At 35.6% G+C, this 22459-nt stretch overlaps 1 protein-coding gene across 3 annotated transcripts in view; it reads right to left on the bottom strand.

Annotated features, from left to right (window-relative positions):
• The window catches only part of LOC105486179 (phosphodiesterase 5A), a 134133-nt gene that overhangs the window by 102904 nt on the left and 8770 nt on the right, over positions 1–22459 (bottom strand). For all 3 annotated transcript variants that reach the window (XM_011748900.3, XM_011748902.3, XM_011748901.2), the window contains exon 2: positions 9304–9892. In XM_011748900.3, coding sequence (XP_011747202.2) covers positions 9304–9892 — 589 coding nt within the window. The remainder of the gene's footprint in view (positions 1–9303; positions 9893–22459) is intronic.

The raw sequence follows: 22459 nt of genomic DNA, 5'->3' as shown, positions 1-22459 counted from the left end.
CACGGTTATCAAATGATATCATTTTTACCTTACCATATAGTTTAAAGCAAATCTTGTCAGTAAAGGGAAAACCAAAGTAGAGGAAATCAATAGCTACAACTAACATGAGGTAAGAGTGGAATGGAAACAAGCATTCCAGGACATAAACATCTGAATGAGTGCTGTTCCCTTCAAAGCGATAGCCTTGGGGAGTTACATACTCAATCTAATAATAGCATCACTGCTCCAAAAACTACGCAGTTGGAATTCCCTTCAGAGAATATGGAATATCTACACTGGAAAAGCTCATCTTCTGATGAGCTTTGAAGGTCATTTCTTTTTTAAAAAATAAAAAATAAATTAGTCACAGTAAAGCCGTGAATGAAGTAAGTGATTACACTAGATTCCATCAATTGGGGTCAGAAATGAGGCCAATTTTCTCCTGAGAGGGCCCAACTTAGCTTAAAGATAATTTCAAAAGAAAAGCTATAAAATGGTGAAAAATCAGCATAAATATTTTATATTATAAACACTACTACATTTTTGCTTTTTCTGCAAACATGCTCAAAGTTATATGAATTGAGATGCAAAGAAAATCCTTAGCTGAATCTTCCTAATAAAATTATTTTATCTTTAGATATTGTCTAAAGAAAGCAGACAAGATAATGATGTTGATGAATTAAAGAAGTGAAAAATTATTGACATATAGTGAATTGTTTTACAAACAATAAGTAAAACATGAATAAAAATACATCCTCAGTTTTACTTTGTTAATAAACATTTGAATTATGAGACAATTTATAAAGCAGATTTAACCCAACTACCTAATCAAAGCAGTAGAGTTTGACAGATTAAAATTAGTAGGACTTTCACATCATTTTTGTGTCTACTGTTAGTTTAAAATCAACAGCAGTTCTGAATTTCACTCTCCAGTGAAGTGGGTGGGAATAAATACATCCTTCAAATTTCATTTGAGGTGAAGTTCCAAACTCCTGACATCTCAAGGAGTTTTCCTTTAATAATAATGTACTCAGTGCAAAGACAATATACGTAAAGGAGTTCTAACCCCTCTAGGTCCAGTAAACACCAAAGAAAAAAATGGAACACTACAATCATTGTGATTATTCCTTTCACCATTTGTTTATAAGAACATGACAGTATGAAAGAACACAAGCCTTGGATGTCCACTTGCCATAACAATGTATCAGGTACCAGAATTCCTTCCTGCTGAAGACAACTATAAGACTAGACAAAATACAAGACAACAAAGCCATGGGCAGAGCAAAGAGAAAGACAACATACGTCATTGCCGTTCAACATTCTGGCTTTCTGCCTGAGGGCATTTTCCTACTTTAGAGAAGGCAGGTGCTACCCAATGAGGGCAACACTTTGAAACAGAACTGAATGGAGCTCCAAACTTCTGAAGTGGTTGAAAAGTGTAAAGCACAGGGGCTGTGCTGGGGGGTTGGAAGGAAGATGGTTTGGAAGTGGTGACCAAAAGATACTGAGTTTCTAGTCACTTTGGGCAGGTATAGTGCAAAAACCCTAAAGGACTAGCAAAAATTACCTGCTGAAGGCTAAAAACTGAATGTGACATCAATTAGTGAAGTGTTTGGAGACAATGGAGTTCCAGCCCAGCCAGAGTAGAGAATTCATTCAGCAGCTCAGGCATTGAGACAGGGAAAGACCACTCCTTAGGAGTAAGAACTATACCATATAGTTGTGGGTATTCCCTAAGACTAAATTCAAAACTAGAATAGATCCACTCTAACAAATAATAAGACCAAGCCTGACAGGATCAAAATAATCTGCCAGTAATTTTACTGCCTGCCCGAACAAATCTCATCCCTTTTTTAAAGGAAGAGGATATAATCCAAATGTAGTGAAACAGACTATGATCAGCAGACAATACAAAAATCACCACATATGTAAAGAAACAGGAAAATGAAACCCATAGTAAATAGAAAAAGTAGTCAATAAAAAATGACCCCAAGATGATTCACATGTTGGACTTCACAGATAAGGACATTAAAGCAGCTATTAAAAATTAATGCAGGGATTTAAAGAAAAATATAGTAGTAACTTATTTGCACAGATGGGAATCTCTTCAAGGAAAGAAAAAACTATTAAAATAGTCAAATGAAAATTCTAGAACTGAAAAGTATAGAGTATAAAACACCAAGTTCATTAATACATTTAACAGCCCACTGAAAACAGCTGAAGAGTCAGTGATCCTGAAGACAGGTCAACAGAAAGTTGATCAACAGAAGGATTGAAAGGAAAAAGAAAACAAACCATAAAACATTAACAAAGTTTCAGTGTCTTTTAGGATACTATCAAGTGTGTGTGTATACACACACACAAACACACACACACACACAATTTGGGGTCCCAAAGATAATGAAGCTGGAAAATATTTAAAGATTTATAAAGAAAAATTTCCCAAATTGATGAAAAATTTAAGCTTACACACATGGTGTGAAAATGATATGTAGGGTGAAACATATAAGTTGAAAACGATACAAAGGATGGCTGACCTCTCCTGAGAAAAATGAAGACAAGGAAAAAATGAGAAAACTCTTTTTTAAAATATTGAAAGAAAACTACTATCAACTGATAGTGGTTCATCTATCCAGTGAAAATATCCTTCAAGAATATAGGAAAAATGAAGGCATTTTCATATAAACTAAAACTGACAGTATTTGTCAGCACTGTATGTACTATAAGAAGTGCGAAAGGAAATTCTGTAGTCTAAAGAGAAAGATACTAAAATCTAGAAAGAGCTAGAAACGTGGCTTGAACACATGAGTGTGTGTGTGTATATATATATATATATATATATATATATATATATATAAAATAAGGAAGCCTAGTCTTTCATTTTTGGAGAACGAAACACCCAACAGAAGAAAAAAAGAAGAAAAATAATGCATCTTTAGTTATCAGATGAAATTGGAAGTATCAGTATGAATTCAATTGTTTTTACTATAATAAGTAGATAGATAAATAAATATAGATGTATATGTATATTTATATGTTATTTTCCTAGCTCTGTCTGCTAATATACCAGCAGAAATGAGCGCATCTAGTGCCTTAATTTTGGTTTCTTAATACCATTCCCCCCACTAAAAGAAACCAGGGCTTCTTGGGAAAAAAGAATGATTCTAGGGCTAGGGCAGGGAAAGTGTAAGATAGGCCTCAAACATTCTGATTAGCCAGAAAGTGAAAAAAATGCCCCAAAAGTAATGAGGACATAACAAAAATACACAGGACTCAGCAAATTTGTTATAATTGGAGCATCAGCATAAAGATAATAAAAATATAATTGACTAAATAAAATATTAAACCATGAGTCCATAATGATGTAAATGCATGAATGAAGGAGAAGGCAAAACTCTCCCTTACATTAGAATTTCAGCTAACAAATATAAGAGGTATGATGGGGTTGGAAAATCAGTGGATGCTAAAACTGGTCAGTAGGTTGATGAACAGAGTATTTACACAGTCTCAAAGCATCTGCCCGTATGATACTTATTAATTACAATGGGAAAAACTATCGGAGAAACCTGGTGGATATCACTTTTAAAAAGTTATCAAATTTAACATCATCAACACTTACGTCACATAAATATGCCTCCTTATAAGATACATTAAGAAGGTGTGTGGTATAATTAAACATGTTTCTGATCTTTGTTCCCAGTTCCTGACACAGACCTCCTAAAGGCCACGGAATTTCTTGAGTGATACTAGTGTAATTCCATATTTGCAACAAGCCCTTTTCAACCATACCCGAATTCACACTAATGAGGTGAGCCCTAGAAGGCTTCAGGATTAGGGGTGGGAACCAGAAAACCCAACCTTGTGATTAGAGGTTTAAAACTTCCAGTCCCACTCCCAACCTCTGGAGAGGGGAGACCGGCTGGAGATTGAATCCACTCACCAATGACCAGTAATATAATCAATTACACCTACATAATAAAGCCTCAATTAAAAAGTTCAGAACAAGGAGGTTTAGGGGAGCTTCTGGTGAACATACTGATGTGCTGGGATGCTGGCATTCTGGAGAAGGCACAGAAGCTCTGCGCACCACCCCACCCGCCACCACCTCCCATACCTTGCTCTATGCATCTCTTCCATTTGGCTGCTCCTGAGTTGTATGTAACCTTTTAATAAAACTGTAGTCATAAGTGTAGTGCTTTCTTGAGTTCTGTGAGTCATTCTATCTAATTACTGAACCTAAGCGGGGGTCACTAGAACCCTTGAATTGGTAGTCAGTCTGGAAGAAGTGTGGCAGCCTAGGGATCCCACTTGTGGCTGACGTCTAAAGCTGGGGCAGGCTTGTGGGATTGAGCCCTTAACATGTAGGGTCAGTGCTAACTCCATGAAGTTAAGAATCAGAACTGAATTGGGTTGAATTGGGTTGCAGTGTCAAAGAACAGGAGAATTAATTAGTTGTTGCTTAGTTAAGGTGTCAATATTAACATATATGGTATTCCAGCTAAAAGGGCCTAGCTTGAATCTATTTGTGAAGGACATTCTACAAAATAACAGGCCTGTACCCTTCAACAATGTCTAAATTTAAAAAGATAAAGAAATGCTAAGAAACTGTTTCAAACGGAGAGGAGACTAAAGAGACATTACAACTATGTGCAATATGGGATCCTGAATAATATCCTGGATTGGGGGAAAATAACTCTAAAGCTTATTAATGGGATGGGACAACTGATGAAATTTTGACTGTAGACTGCTAATAGTCTTGTATCAGATTAGATAATAGTATTGTATCAATATAAAATTTCCTGATTTTGATAATTTTATTATGACTGGGTTAGAGAATATTCTTATTAGAAAATATACACTGAACTATTTAGTAAAAACATATCTTTAGCTTATTAAATCATTCAGAAATAATAAGCATATATTACTTATATGCATTATCGAGCGAAAGAGAGGAAACGATAAAGCAAATGGGGGAAAAAAATAACTGGAGAATCTGGGTAAAGGGTATATGGTAGTTTCTTATACTGGTCTTGCAACTTTTCTGTGAGTTTAAAATTATACCAAAATAAAAATAACAGAAAATTTAAAAAAGGAAACAACACAGATGACTTGACGAATTATAAGGCTGGTTTTCTTCCACAGAGTGGAATTTTTAAGACAATGCCTGAAACATTGAACAAGCATAGACACAGCAGTTCCCAAACTGTGTTTCCAGTGGCACAGTTACACCTTGATTAGGAGGTTTGTCTAAATTACAACAATTGCTAGGGGTTTTCTTTTTCTTTTAAAATTCATCTGGAAATAATCATCTGAAATTCAGTTGAAACAGTTTGTATTTCTTTAGAAAAATATATTGATAAATAGTTGAAGTAGAAAGTGAGTCCCGCATGGTGAGAGAAGGTGAAAATTTGTTTCTCTGGAGAAAAAAAAAATGAAAGGGAAAGATGAAGTGGGGAAGGAAGGAATAATAGCTACATGGTCATAGCCACATAAGTGGCAATTTGACCCTTCCCTAAAACCCTCCAAGTTTTCTCTCTAGAAATCATGGTTCACATGGAGTGTCTGTCCTGGAGTGGAAACAGCACACAAGTCTGAGTTTTGACTTGGGAGAAGGAGAGATGTTTTGACAATGTAAATCCTTAAGGCATAGAAATCATGGGAAGGTTTAAGACTTCCTTGGGACATGGAACGGGGTTCAGGGCAATCCTGTGTAGTTACTGGATGTTATCTGGTTTTCCTATAAAAGGAAAATACCAAGCACATTTATTTAGTAGTTCTGATTATACATCTTACTATTAATAGCTTCTTAGTATAAGTGTGAATATTTTATTAATAAATGTGTTAATATCTCCTTGTTATTCATAAATGCCGTGCCAAGCCGGTTGCAGTGGCATGCACCTGTAGTCCCACCTACTCAGGACCATAGCCCACTTCTGGTGCAGTTGAAGTGAGTGGATCACCTAATCCAGGATTCCAACCTGAGCAACACAGTGAGACTTCGGCTTAAAATAACTAAATAAATAAATACATACATATATGGTGTGGCACATTCAGGGTAGTTGCATGATGGTGGGCTGATGCATGAGACCATTTGTGACTGAACATCAATGTACGTGTAGCATTTACCAACTAATCTTTTCATTGGTATTTATGGTCTACATGAGAATCACTGGTCTGAGTAGTAGATCTTGTCTTGTATTTTAAATATATGAATATGTTATCTTATCACTAATAAAACAATAGAATTTTTCAAATTTATAACACTTAATATCATTTTCTGTTACAAAGTTTCAAAAGTGAACTAAATATACGTCATTTCTTATAATTAACTTTATGAGACTTTTAAAAAAATTCTCAGCATCAATCTGAGTGTTATTCTGTTTCACAGACACCTCTCTTGGTTTCCCACGGTGACATTACATCCTTTAAAGTGGTCTATGGTCAAATAAGCTTAAGAAATACTGCCATACAGTGTCATTTTTACAGATGCATGCTTAAAGAGCTAGGACTCAGAAAACATTAGAATATATTTTCATATCCTGACTACTTTCAAAAAACACAGTATTTTAATTATTCAAATTATGGATGGTGCTTAGTAATAAATTATCCATTAGCCAACTGACTTCCACTGCTAATACCAATATAAATTAGATCGCAATGTAAATTAGATCACACATCAACCTCCACAAGTTCTAATGAAATTCTTGGGACATGAAATAACTCCTGCAAGGCTACCATAAATACAGATCAAGGGTACCAAAGCTGAAGTAGCAACATGAGAAATCCACAGGCTAAGAGGCATCACCCCAGGAGCCATGCAAATCAAGGACATTAGCTGTTTTAAACAATAGTACAAGAATTAAATCATTATCAAATGCCAAACAGAAAAGATATTGTCAAAACTTTGAAGATGGTAGGCAGATTAAATAAAATGCATGTAAGTGACGAATTCGCAGGGCTGGAGACATTTAGGACCATGAAGACAAATAAAGGCTTTCTCAACAAAGCTGGAGAATATTTACGATCCTACTGTACTCATGGGACCATAGTGCCATTGAAAAGTGGATACCCAGCTGTCACTTAAGACAGGAAGGGGATTCTGCAAACTTGGCAGCAATCCTTCAGCTGTGTCCTTAATACCCTTCTTGGAATCTGCTACAGTGTGAAGTTACTATGGAGCTCAAAGAGGTCATGGAGATATTCTATGAAGACTAGTAAATTTTTCCAAGAGAATCAAAATTGAATGCATTTATTATACAGAATGGATTCTGAAGAAACATTTCAGGACTTAACCTAGATGAACTATCACACCCCAAATCCCGGCCTTCGGTATTACCCACTAGTAGTACCATTATTCATTTACCGAACTTCAAAACCTGGTCATCTTCAATTCCTCTTTCCCCTTCACTTGCATCTCCTATTAGCTGCCAAGTTCAGCAGATTCTATTAGGTTGGTGCAAAAGTAATCATGGTTTTGCCATTAAAAGTAATGCCAATTACTTTTGCACCAACCTAATACTTCTTCATCTGAAATCCATTCCTTCCTTTTGATCTTTAAGGTCAGGGTCCTTGTTAAGGTCCTTACTTCCTCATACTTAGACTATTAAGATAATCTTCTATCCTCCCAACTTGTAGCATTTCCCCCTCTAATTCATTTTATGACTACTGTAAAATTAATCCTTCCAAAGCATAATTTAAATCACACTCATTCCCCTTTCAAAACATCTTCAGTTACTCCTCATGTTTCTAAACCAAATATATATTCCTCAGCTTGGCATTCAAGATCTCAGTAATTTCCTGGCTGTGCTCCCACAGCTCCTTCATGTCCAGATTCTTATCTACACATTTACATGGTCCTACTTTCCTATCTCTTCTAACTTCTCTTTACCTCTGGATCTCACCATGCACAAATCTCAATTTATTCAATTTATTCAAATTTTCCAGGATCTGTATCAGACATTGCTCCCTCAGAGAAATCTTCCTCTGGCCGGGTGCGGTGGCTCATGCCTGTAATCCCAGCACTTTGGGAGGCTGAGATGGGAAGATCACCTGAGGTCAGGAGTTCAAGACCAGCCTGGCCAACATGGTGAAACTCCATCTCTACTAAAAATACAAAAATTAGCTGGGCGTGGTGGCAGATGTCTGTAATCCCAGCTACTCGGGAGGCTGAGATAGAAGAATCGCTTGAATCTGGGAGGCAAAGGTTGTAGTGAGTCGAGATTGCGTCACTGCACTCCAGCCTGGGTAGCAGAGTGAGACTCCATCTCCAAAAAAAAAAAAAAAAAAAAAAATCTTCCTCCATCTTTCCCACTAGATGTCCTATCCTGCTTCTCTGAACCTTATCACATTTTTCTTGGCATCTGTTATGACCTACTCTCTATGCTATTTATCTATTGCATGTACTATTATTTTAATTCAACCAATATTTAGTAAGCCCTATGTCCCAGGCACTATAAGGCACCAGGAACACAATAAAACAGCTATGACTCTCTGAATTAAATGAATTGAGCCAGAATTACTACTGAATCTTTATAGTGTACCACACAGTAGAAAGCTAGAACAATTGTTCTATCAAGATGCTGTAAGATACCTCATAAACATATAAAGTGCCATTCAGTTAAGACGTTTGGTTTTAAAACTAAAATTCCATTAATAAAAGGGATTATTTTAAATGGGAAATTTGAAGAATCTTACAGTGTAACCTTTAAGCCCTTAATTAAAGACTTGTGCATATGTATAGCAAAAGGTGAAGAAATAACAAATCTTTCCATTGAAAACTTTTAGAGCAAAAATTTCCACTTTTTTGAAGATATCTGTAAGTTTATCTGTTTAAAAAATGAAAGAGAGGATAGAAGGAAAGAAAACCAGACTTTGGTATCAATGGGACTTTGAATGAATATGATTAATTGGATGAATGAATGAAAAGAGACTATAAGTTCTTTTTGTTGTTGTTTTGCACCTATCATTTTAGAATCTCAGGAAAATTCTAAGAGGTTCATGTGGGGATAACATAGATGGGGATATGCATAGTGATCAGATAAAAAGATGGGAGAATATAACCATGAGATGAGCTATATTAAATTATCATTAAGGAGAAAAACAAGATGAGATTTCCTTAAGGCTCATGTCCTCAGCTGAACCACCAGTGAAGAAACTCTGGCAATTAAAGATGGGAAAATTCTTAGTCTACATTCCAGTTTTAAATAAGTATGCAAATTATTACATCTCAGTTTCAAATACCCCCACCATTCATGATTGCTATCCAATGCCCCAGCCATAGTACCCTCCCCAGCACCTGTCCTGCTCTCAGGGTCCCCTGTTTACCTCATATGCATCTTTGATGTTCAAGGGCTCACCAAGTGCTGCTACATGTCCCACAATGCCTTTGTTCCATTCTAAGCGGATACAGTTATTTGAAGCTTCTTCCAGTGTTGAACCTTCAGCAACATCAAAGAGGCGGCTGATAAGAAACTTGTCGTTGGAGCTGTCTTCACAGACAAGGAACAGGGAATAGCGGTCAGCGGAGATGAGTCCATGGATATGTAAGAAAATTTTGTGACATAAGGCTGTGACATCCAAATGGCTAGAAATATCCTTCACTAATTCCAAGAGTCTTGAGCACTGGTCCCCTTCATCATGATCAAACCTTGGAGGGGTTAGAGGCATCTGTTCCTTCTTTTCTGAGTCAGAGAGGAAGCTCACAGTTCCCTCAGAATCCTTGACAACAATGGGTCTAAGAGGCCGGTCAAATTCAGAGGCAGAGATTTTCCTCGTTGGTGTTCCAGGGGCACTGTTATCTGCACGAGGGCTCTGCTGCAAGGGACAAGAGCAAGATTCCGTGTGGCCTCTGATACCTTCCTTGCACACAGGGATGGTGTGAACTCTCTCAGCAAACCAAGCATTGACCATTTCTCTGCAGAACAGAACGTGCAGACACATTAGATACTTGAAGAGAAAGGGTGCTATGCCTGAAAGCTCCTAAACATCTTCTCATGGTAAACTGACGAGACAATAATTTGATATGTCATAGAAAATAAAAACAAGATGGTTTACTTAAGACATATTATTTTGGCCAGGAACAGTTGTTCACACCTGTAATTCCACCATCTTGGGAGGCTGAGGTAGGAGGATTGCATGAGGCCAGGAGTTGGAGACCAACCTGGGAAACTAAGTGAGACCCTGTCTCTAGAAAAAATTTAAAAATTAGCTGGGCACGACAGCATGTGCCTATGACCCTAACTACTCGGGAGACTGAGGCAGGAGTGTTGCTTAAGCCCAGGAGTTCGAGGCTGTAGTGAGGTATGATTACACCACTGCACCACTGCACTTCAGCCTGGGTGACAAAGTGAGACTCTCTCTCCCTCAAAAACAAAAAGACAATTTTATTTTGGAAAACAATAGAGGACAATTGCTTTAATGAACATCTTAATAAAGGCTGACTTCTATATACGTAATTTTATATATCTGATTGCAGCATAGCAAGCATTAAGTCTGCTTCTCTCAAAATTAGCTTACATTAAAAAGTAAAAGACACTAAATTTGCCAATAGTTTTATGAAAATATAAATATGTACATTAATTTGATGTTTAAAACACATATCTTGTTCTGAAGTTAAATATTTGAAAACTAAAACAAATATTTGTCTAAATTTGGCTTGCTACTATGCCTATTTTAGATAGTTATATCTATATTGCAAAAGTAGATAAGTTTAGAAGGAGTAATGAAAGAGACAAATAATTTAATCTTGTATAGAAAAATCAGACTTCTGTAAATATTATCCCAATAATGTTTGTTTAATAATGGTAAAAAAGGATCTATTTTTCTAGATTATCTACGACTATTTTAAAGTAGGCTTTATCTAAGTTTAAAAATGCAGTCCAAGTAAACTGAAGGCATTTATGTTTTTAATGTACCCTCCTATGAAAGCAACTCATTTGAGCTAAAGCCGTCACAGTAGGTCACTTTTTAAAACAAACATACCAGATCATACACAATCCAAAGCATGTTGTTCAATTCAAATAATGCCCCTTAGAACGCTGTAATCTTACACCAATTAATGATGTCATTACTCTAGACATTTTTGGAACTCTTCTTTTGAAACACTTCTGAAACAATTTATAATCTAAATAAAAATACTAATTTTATCTAAAAATTAGACCTTGTTTCTCACTAACTCTTCCCAAAATGAACAAATAAAACAAAAACAAAAAAAAATCTATGGTAACAGCTAACTTAATTCTCTATCTTCTGATAAGACATGACCCTTTTGAAAACTCAAACTTACCTTCAAAAGATAAAAACTTGCTATAACTGAGGATATTTCAAATAATTTGCCTATACAAAAAACAATGTAATCTCAAATCTCCAATGACATAATTGACTGTTTATACTAAACAAAAGGGCAGGATAAAAAAGTTAAACAATGTACTATTTTGGAGATAGTATAGGGATGTAGTCACTTTCCAATGTTTTTGGTTGTAATAACAATTGATATTACTTCAGCCGGGCGCGGTGGCTCACACCTGTAATCCCAGCACTTTGGGAGGCCAAGGCGGGTGGATCCCGAGGTCAGGAGATCGAGACCATCCTGGCGAACACAGTGAAACCCCGTCTCTACTAGAAATACAAAAAATTAGCCGGGTGTGGTGGTGGGCGCCTGTAGTCCCAGCTACTCGGGAAGCTGAGGCAGGAGAATGGCGTGAACCCGGGAGGCGGAGCTTGCAGTGAGCTGAGATCGCTACACTGCACTCCAGCCTGGGCGACAGAGCGAGACTCCGTCTCAAAAAAAAAAAAAAAAAAAAAAAAAAAATTGATATTACTTCTTTGGAGGACCAAGTAGGCAATATCTAACAAATGTTAAATGTATCTACCCTTTGTTCCAGAGATTTTACATATGTGACAAAGGAAATACAAGGGTATTTACTGTATATAGTAAGTACTGTTTGCTCTCATAGCAAAGATAAGAAGCAACCTAATATCACCAGTAGAAGGCTGACTAAATACATCATGGCACATTTATACAAGAGAACACTAGGCAGACATTAAAACATGATTATGTGTACTGATATGTATGATATGAATTAATTAAGTGAAAACAAAAGAGTTTAAAAAGAACACACTGTCTTATTTCTGAGTCTTTGCTAAGTCTTTCATTTACGGGATGTTCCCCTAATTATTTCATTTTGAACAATGATGTATTATTTGTTAAATATACGTTACTCTGAAATGATACCCCATCTAGAATGTAACGGGTCAAAATGAAAAGATAAAAATGCTACCTCCCTTATAATTTCAAGAGTTGGATACAGTTATAAAAGTCTTCAAAAAGTTTAGGAGAAATAAGTTCAAAAGATCCATTGTAAATATGGTGACTATAGTTAATAATAATGTATATTTAAATATTGCTGAAAGAGAAGATTTTAAGAGTTCTCACCACAAAAAAAGATAAGTATGAAGCAATGCATATACAAATTAGCTTGACTTAGCCATTCCACAATGTATACATACACCAAAGCATCGTGCTGCACACCTTAAATACATAAAATTCTTATCAATTAAAAAATAAATTAAAAAATATCCAAAGAGTAATTTAAAGAAAAACAACCTCACAGGCCTTATGAATTGACTGACTTCCTAATAAAGAGGTATTACAAATTTGAAGAAGCATGAAAGCAATGTGGTAGGTAAGTGTATTATTGTACAAATCACAAGCGTATACCTACACAGATTTTTAAAAACATATAATTGTCCCAATGTTTATTGGATGCATGCTGTGACTTAGGACAAAATTTCCAGTGAGGACAACATACATTAATTAAAATAATTCAGTATCTCAAAACCTTAGAAGTGAAGGTGACACACTGTGGGATTTGCTTATGTAGCCCCCAGAATTGCACTAATAGTGCCAAAGACACTGATGCTAAAAATGCATGTGAAGCTGCCAACAATGCATAGGAAGCTTTCAAATAAAACTGTTTTGGAAAAGATAAGACAGGAAAAAAGCAGTATGTCTAAGTTAACATATCCGATGTGATTTCAAATATGGACATGTTACTGAAGTGTTAAATCAATATAAAAATAGACATTTTAACCATTTCAGCCACAAACCTAAAACTTAGCCCCAACTTATTTCTTATCTTCTCAATGGGAAATGGAGATCTTCTTTTGAATTTTAAATTAAACTGCCTACTTGACAACTCCACGTGGATATCTAGACAACTTAAAATGGTGAAAACAGAATTCCTAAGACCCTACCCATCTCACCTTGCTTCATCTTACTCCCTGCCAGTTTTCCCACATATGGAAGACCATCACTTCCACTGTTAGTCCAACCAAACACGTAGGAATTACTCTAAATTTCTATTTCCTTCAACTCTCACATTCAGTTGCGCAGTCAAGTTCTGTCAACCTGACTTCCAAAAACCTATATCCCAATCTGCTTATTTATTTCTATCTCCATTACTACCACCCTGGTCCAAACCCCACCATCTCTCAGTTGGATTGTTGCCATAGTCCCCTAACCGTTCTCTCTGATCCTATACTTACCCCCTTGCAATCCCATTCTCCACACAGCAGCCACAGTAAACTTTTAGCAAAGTATGTCAACATCTTAGCTATCCTACTTGGCTTTTCATGGAACTGAGAATAAAACCTGAGCTCTTGTAATCCCCTACAAATAGGTTCCTCTCACCCATGCCAGCATCCTTGGCGCTCCTGAAGCACACCAAGCTCTAACTGCCCTGTCTGGGATGCTCTCCCCTCATTGGCACATGGCTGATCAGCTTCTACATCCCCTGCTCAAATAAGTCATCTTTGACTGCTCCAACTAAAGTGGTCCTGACACATCATGTTCTTATCCTACATAATTTAAATTCTCACTACCTGCTATTTTTCTTGTTTATCAATCTGTTGTTATATCATCTATCCCCTCTGACTAGATATTTCATTAGTGCTACGTGTTCACTGCTGCATATCCAGTACTTAGATTAATGCTTATCACCTACAGTAGGTCCTCAAAATATTTCTTGAATGGAATAAATGAATAAATAAATGAAGGTTCCTGAAGCATCAAAAGGTACAACAGTCTTTTGAATATCTAAATGTTGGTGTGTTTATTACAGAAAATCAACATTGTGTTTTAGCGATTACTGTTCATCACCCCTTGGATGTGTAAGTCTCACAACTGACCACGACTAATGTATGCTTGTATACCTTGCAGTGCCTGGTGCAGCACATGTCTTAAGCAGAGCCAGTGTCTAAAAATTCTATATTATGTGTTTGTGATTACTCTATTTGTCTCATAAATGTTGCTTATGGATATTTTCTTAGAGACATTAACTCAATATTAAATGACATAGGAAAAGCAGATGTAGCATATTCAGTCAATTAACAATTTGTATTAACCACCAGTGGCAGGGAAAGGGAGTTCTCATGACCACATTATTGATTATCTGCATCCCTGTAATTACATGCTTGCATAGGAAAACATTATCATAACATCAAAATCACTGATGAACCAATCACAAATAAAATTAAATCATTTCTCACACATCTTTCCCTTTGAGCATTCCTTGGAGTTCTGCAGTGCACAATCTACATGGCTGAATGAAGTGGGCCTTTGCTCTTAAGACTAATATCTATACTCCAGTGATTTTTAAAAAATACTTCAGTCTCTATGCAAATACAAATCACCTGCAAATTGAAATTAAAATTCTTATATAAGACATATGCTATGGTCTAAATGTATGTCCCTACAAAATTCATCTCTTGAACCCTAACCCTGGAGGTGATGGTATTAAGGAGGTGGGGCCTTTGGGAGCGCTCTGCTCTCATAAATAGGATGAGTGCCTGATGTAGTTTGGATGTCCCCTCCAAATCTCATGTTGAAATGCAATCCACAGTGTTGGAGGTGGGGCTTAGTGAGAGGTAATTGGATTATGGGGGCAGATCCCTCATGAATGGCTTCACACCATCCCCTTCATGATGCGTGAGTTCACATCCTTGTTTAAAAGTTGGTTGTTTAAAAGTATATGGCACCTCCCACCATCCCATCCTTATTCTCATTCTTGCTCCTGCTCTTGCTATAACTTTCTCACCACATGATATGCAGGTTTCCCCTTCACTTTCCATATGATTGAAAGCTTCCTGAGGCCTCCCCAGAAGCTGAGCAGATGCCAACACCATGCCTCCTGTAAAGCCTGCAGAACCATGAGCCAATTAAACCTCTTTTCTTTATAAACTACCCAGCCTTGGGTATTTCTTTAAATCAGTGGAAAAACCACCTAATTGAGGGCCCTTATAAAGGGCCTATGGGAGCTTGTTTACTCCTTTTGCCCTTCTGTGAGGACACATCAAAGTTGACATCTGTGAGGAAGAAGCCTCCACCAGAATCTGCCAGTGCCTTGATCTTGGACTTCCCAGCATCTGAAACTGTGAGCAAAAAATTTCTGTTTATAAATTATCCAGTCTAAGCTATTTGTTATAGCAGCCAGCATGGACTAAGACAATATAGATTTTCTAGATATAGATAAAATGACGTTGGAGAATCCTTCTAATGTTACACAAAGCCATGACAATTAAGAGTTATGCCCAATTAAAGACCAGCTAACAACTGAAGAAACAATCAATAAGGATAATGACATAGCAGATACTCACAAAGAGAATATTAGTCAAATAATTATATTCTGAATTAAGAAAGCCCCTTGGGCAAAACTGATGAAGCCTTCGAATATTAATTCAAAAAACTATTTTAGGGAAAAAAATTCTCTTTATGATCCTGCTGCAAAAGCCAAACAAGAACTGAAGATAATTGTTTATGGCTACACTCTGTTACAATTAATTGTAATAGAATTAGCAGAGTTTCATCCTAAGAATTAGCAGAGTGTCATTACAATCTCAATTTTATTATTAATAGCTCAAATATAAACTTATTTTCATAATCTGTGGTTCTATTTTTCAAGATAAAGCTCTAATCAAAACCTTCCCATGAACTTTTTTTCTATTTTGATAGAATTAACTTTAATTGTTTTTTTCTTCTGGAATGAATTATTCTCATAAGACAGAGATTTCCACAAGGTACTATGTTGGGCGCCAGGGACAGAATAATGAGTAACTCCAGAAAAATCATCATGATCTTTCCTTTCAAACTTAAAAGTTTATATTGTATTCAGAAGTTATATACATATTGGATGTTCCTGGCATATGAAGTTAGGTAAATGTACACAAATAAGTAATGGAAAAGATGACTGTGAACATGTCCAATATAAAAGTAGAAAGCAACAGATGGAAATCCAGAAACCTCAGTGGTAGTTCTGACTGGGTAATCGCTTTGATGGTCTAAGATAGGATCTCTATTTTCCCTTACTTTTATTAATTCTAGGGGGTTTTGAAAAAGACTCACATTAGTGCTACTGAAAAAAAAAAACAAAACATAATTTTATTTAAACCTGGTGAGGCAGGCATTAATGAACCTACTTTCTAAAATATGAAGCTAATTAAATGTCTGAACCACACCCATTCTGCTATTTGGTGGCAACACTAGGAATCAAATCCAGGTTTCCTATTCCAGGTACTATACCCTATTAAGAATATTAAAGTTCCCAGAGCATCAGTGCTTGCCATGAAGAAGGCACTCCGTAACATCTAGCTGAATCTGGAAATAAAAGTCAAATTCAAGCAGAGAAGGCATAGAGAAAGATGACTTATGACACATGTTCACATAAAATATTTTACCTCTAGGTCATAAAAGGACCACACACTGTTCTCTTAAGGTGAAAACACTATTTCTAAGGACTATTTCTTAAGGGTAGTGTCCATTAAAAAAAAAAAAAAAAACTAACTAAATTCCAACATGTCTATGTTTCTCTGAAAACAGGTCACATTTTATAAGTCTAAAGCAATGTACTGAAAAGAAGTATAATAAATGTGTTCGAGAAAAAGTCATCCCCAGAGTTGCTACATTTAGCAAATAAAAAAGACAGCCTGCTAAAAATGAGTTTCAGATAAATAATGAATAAGTTTTCAGTATACGTAGTATCTAAAATTCAAGATGAACTGGGTGTCCTGTATTTGATCTGGCCACTCCAGTCATTCTATATAGCTTTTCCTAACTGAAATTGTTGGTGGATAGGCAACAAAGAGAAGGCAAGTTCTACGCATCATACTAATAAGTTCCAGGCTATCAAATCACTCATTTTATCATTGAGAGAGCACAAAGGACTACCACACTGTAATCCTGTGTATGATAATTTAACCTTTTGGAAGCACTTGGATTCATAATTTGCAGTAAAACTAGAGCATAAAATATCTCCTTAAATCAAATTCATTCATTTTGCTCTAAAAACCATCCCATATAATGTATTGCATAGCAACAAAACAAACTGCAATCTACTTATAAAAGGGAGATTTACTAATTGATAAAAATTCTCGGGATTACAAAGCATTGAGAGGTTGCATTTTCAACCATGAGTCCTGGGTTCTAATCTTAGCATTTGTTACTAATAGGATGTGTGACTAGCACCAAGCAATTTTCTTCCCCTGAGTTTCCATTTTATCCCTGATCAAACAAGAAAAATAGCACCGTTCTGGCCTTTTATGAAGTGTAAGGTGCTGACTGCCTTCAGCAGAGTATAAAGTCAGGAGTATCAGACTAACAATCAGGCGATAATTCTAGTTCCAGCTACAGCACTACACGGATCTGATGCTAAAACAATTACAACTTCTCTGGAGTTCATTTTCACTGGAGTTTGAGATCTTCAGTGGTAAAAATGGGCTGCTGTATTAACAGGTTATTAAGACTCCCCACCTCAGCTTGCAGTATGAATAGGACAAGAAGTGGTCCTTGGGTCCGTCAACTTAACTTCTTTTTGCCCCTCAATTTCCTCATTTTTAAATAGGGGAAAAGCCTTCTGGCTCCTTTACTCACTGCACAGGGTTGATGTGTGAGTCAAATTAGAAAATGTACATGGAAGCATTTCAAAATCTCTTCAACATATCTAAAAATTTGCTATCTACTACACTCTTAGTACTCATTCCAATGGAGTCAAAGGGCTGGGTTAAGGAGCAATGGTTGTTATTTCCTCACAAAGGTCAGCCAAGAGAATCAGAAAAAGGATAAGAGTAAAAAGGCTGTTTTTGGTGATACAAGCCCACAGGTTGAGGGGTCTTAACTGGGTTTGGATATAGGCCAGCAACATGCACCATGAACACTAAAAGTCCTTGGCCAAAACAAATACTTTAGAATGACATTCTTGACAGAATCCTACTAAATTTTCAAAAAAAAAAAAAAAGAGAGAGAGAACAGTTTAAATTACATCATAGCCATCTGAGCAAAAACAACAAAACAGAAACAAATTCCATTGAAGTATCTGTAGCCTTGACCACAAGTACTAATAATCTGGACTCTCCACTTTGATGTACAAGTGTATCTTTGCTAACTGCCCTGCAAACCTGGAAGTGATCAGAAGAAAACCTGGCTGCCCTCTTGAAGTCTTTCAGTTGATTTAACTTTTACAAAGCTATTAATGAAAGACAACAGGCCCTCCACACTTCAAAGAAAGTCACAGCCAAGGAAAATGCAATGAACATTGGAACCAATAATTTATAGTCAATGATAAGAGCCTGAGTTTTACATTACATCCGTATCTTCCCCTTCTCACCAAAATATTTTATTATCCTCCCATCACTTATTTCCTATACATTTTATTACACAAAAAATTCTTACCTCATAAATGAGTTGTATTATATACCCTTTTAACAAGAGTGAATTTAGTTTTGCTTTTAAACTTATACAATGCATCCCGAGATATGAAGAAACCCTGGTGGACATCCCAAAATCACTGTTGGAAGTTATTCCTCTCAGATAACACTAATGTCAATACCACCTGTTGTTTCAAACTTACATATTCCACAGATGACACTTAGGCTCACGAAGATATCCTTTTCCATACCGAGCAAGCAAAGTACCCCCAAATTCATATTAATTAGATGGTAGGAAATAAAACCAAATAGAAGTTGCCTAAAACCTTTTATGAGCTCTTGTCATAAATGTGACTCAAATCTTACTCTCGAAACTTTTTACACAATGAATCAAATCAGAAGTTTATTATCCAGATATTCTACTTTACAGAAGACTCTTGTAGCTCAAACTGCTTATAAAATAATGATTTAATATAAAAATCAGTGTCATTAAGCATAATGTTGAACACATTTTGATTTCATGAAGCTAACAGCACTGCACCCGTCAAGATGATGATGTTATCGTGTGAGTGGAGCACCCAGCAAAACTAATGAGCATGTGCGCTACCCTGGTTCCAGCAGCTGCTGCAGGAAAATGCGAAAGTTGACAGACATTTTGTGTCTTTAGTAATACAAAGGGATGAACAAATTCATTTGTGGAAAAAAAAAAAAAACAACAAGGAATTCTGGAGGCTAGGAAGCTTAGAAGGTGAATGGTTATCAACTTTTACAATAGTTTTAACAAAGAGTTTATTTCATCAAAATTACACACGGCAAAAATACAATGCTATTTCATTTTACACATACTATGTGCTCATATTTTGTAACTAGATGAGAAGTGTGGCACTCTTAAAATGATGGACTCAATTAAGTTAATGATTAAATTAAATAGTGCCAAGTTAGTATTGTAATACATTTTTATGGCTATTTAAATAGATTTGTATTGCATATTGGGTACACTTCATTTCATAGTCTCTAAAAAGTTTATAAACTGATTAATAATATTCACTGAAAAAAATGAAATGTAACTGTATGAAATATAATGTGGGAAGAATCAAAACCTTCCCCCCTTTCCAATTTACCTTTTCCACTCAAGATTATTATAAACCTATCACAAGATAGAAAACTACAACTTATGTTTTGGGTTTTTAGAAATTTTCCACTAATCTACATAAGTCACAGCTTCTTCCAAATGCCCTCTATCTAGAAGTATTAAATAGGATTATAAAACTTGTTGACAGGATGGAGGGATGCAAGCCCTGGAACTGCATTTCAAATATAATTAGCTAAAGGGACACACATACACACACACGTGTCTGTGTCCAAATGGTCTCCCTGTCACAATAACCTTACTTTCTACCAAAGTGGAACTGCTCACTCACATTACAAAATGAATCTTGAAAAAGACAGAAAGGCCTTAAAATACATATTCAATATTCCAGATGTCTTGAAATGGAAAATTAATTAAAATATTTTATAGGGTTTATAGAATATTTCTTGGCTCCTAGAAAAGTAAGGAAAAGAGAAGAAAAATTGACAAGGCAAAGTAAATTTTTGATATAAACATAATAACCCTCACGAGTTAAAAATATAACTGGATGAAACCTACTCATAGAGCAACTAGTTTAATACATTTTGCACTCTGGCCTAAAATAATGTATCAAAGGATAAAACTCCTTTGAAAATACACTGTACTAGGGTATTTGTGTTCTAATGCTAAAAAGATAATTATAATGGCCTAGTACCGAAATTTTCAACCACTCTATTTTAAAATGTCATTTGAGATTTCCCAATTTTTATACTCTGAAATTATATATGGAAACTAAACTCACTTGGGCAAAGTCTTTAGGCACATCATTAAGTAATGTGCTTGCACAGAAAGAGGCCATAGAAGAAAACGTTAACCTCTTCCTGAGATAGAATCCTCATGACATTAAATCTATGAGCCTTTGCTTTGCTTCCATTAATACTGACACTGACCTTCAGTATAGCACAGTGATTAACGGCCCTAGGTGAGAAAGACTTAGACTTTAACCCAAGAATCACCTCTTTCTAAGAATATAACCTTAGGTACATTATTTACTCTCTTTGTAAAATGGAAATCATGATAAAAGTAAAGGAAATGATGCTGGAGTCAGATACACCGTGTTTCATTCACGATAGTTATTGTTTTTAAGTTAACTGAATATTAAGTGGAGTATAATTTTTAAACTGATTAAGGTTTTGGTTTTCTTAAAGAAAATTTATTTAATGGATTTTTACAGCAGAATAAGTAGATGTTGGCTCTTGCTTCTTCCTAAGCCCCTAATTTAAAAGCAATAACTTCTCTACAGAGGTATTTTATATTAAAATAAAAAAGAGAGAGAGAGGGCTGTTTTAATGCATTTTTTCCAATTACAACTTAAAAAATGGACTCCTCAGACTAATATCTACACTTACATATGACAAAATTTTCTGAATTTTATATTAAGATTAGGTCATCAACATTTAACTGAGAAAAATAAATGCAAGAATATAATTTGTTTTTTTCATTACTACTTAGAGACTTTTTTTTTTTTTTTTTAGTCAAAAAATAAGTTATAGATTTGGGGACTTTTTTTTCCCCAGAATATAAAAGTTAAAACTGTTTGACAACAAATGTAAAAAAATACAATAATTAACTATGATGAACACCAGAGCAATATTTCATAATTAATTCTAAACTGGAGCACAGTTTTAATATCTGATAAAACAATGCTTTAACACTCTTCTATAGGTAATTTATGGATTAAATTGGCTGTTTTAGTTCTTATCCAAGGGTACTTACTTGGGTAAATTCTAAAAGTAGGGTGATACCAATCCTTGTGCCTCAAAAATGTCCATATAGCAAGTCCATTCAGCAGTAACTTTTGGAGGAGATTTGCAGGGTGTATTTTTGTGTTTATAAGTCAGCTACTAAAATGCCATCCTCTTTTCTCTTTTCAATGTCTTTTTCATCAGTCATGTGAATTAATCACTAATACTGGCATTGCAAACAGTATACTAAATTTTCTCACTGGAAAGTATGATTGATAACTTATATGGAAATCTGCTAAAAATTATCTGTAGGGAAAACACAAAATAACTCACATAAAAAATCATGTTGGCTGCTTTTCCTGCTCTTGGATCCTTATTTTATACAGTTTTAGTTATGTTGTTTGCATAATTTGACCTGGATCCACTACTCAAATTTGGAAAAATACTTAAAAGAATGAAACTATTCAATCTGAGAAATCGATACTCGGCTCTCCTGGTGAGAATAAAGAACTCTTACAGCTGAAAGAGATTTCTAAGCTCATTTATGAATCTCTCTACCTTGAGTCTTCACCCTCTTTCACCTCCCCTCTTAAAGTTTGAGGTTCATTAACTTGAGCCAGTCACAAAGTTAGCTAATAGCAAAGCTGGAAACAAAATCTGGGGGTTTGGGCTCCCATTCCAGTTCCCTTTCCAGTACCTTACACAATCCCACAAAAGCTTCTGTTCAAACCATTAATAAAATTCATCTAAAAAATGAAAATGACATTTAAAGTCTATGAAATCACTATGCTGTCAGAACTTAATTCCCATCTACCAGGATAAGAAAATGCCTACCAAAGTTTGTGATTATATTTAAGGCACTGATGATGCTCAAGGTAAAATGGTAAACTACTAAAAATCAGCACTAAAAAGATAAGGAAACATGCATTATTTCCTTTAATTTTCTTAAGAACACTATGAGGTAAATGCC

The sequence above is a fragment of the Macaca nemestrina genome, chromosome 3, assembly GCF_043159975.1.
Source record: "Macaca nemestrina isolate mMacNem1 chromosome 3, mMacNem.hap1, whole genome shotgun sequence".
Taxonomy (NCBI): Eukaryota; Metazoa; Chordata; class Mammalia; order Primates; family Cercopithecidae; genus Macaca; species Macaca nemestrina.
The sequence above is the reverse complement of the archived record's forward strand: the minus strand, read 5'-3'. Positions and strand labels throughout refer to the sequence as shown.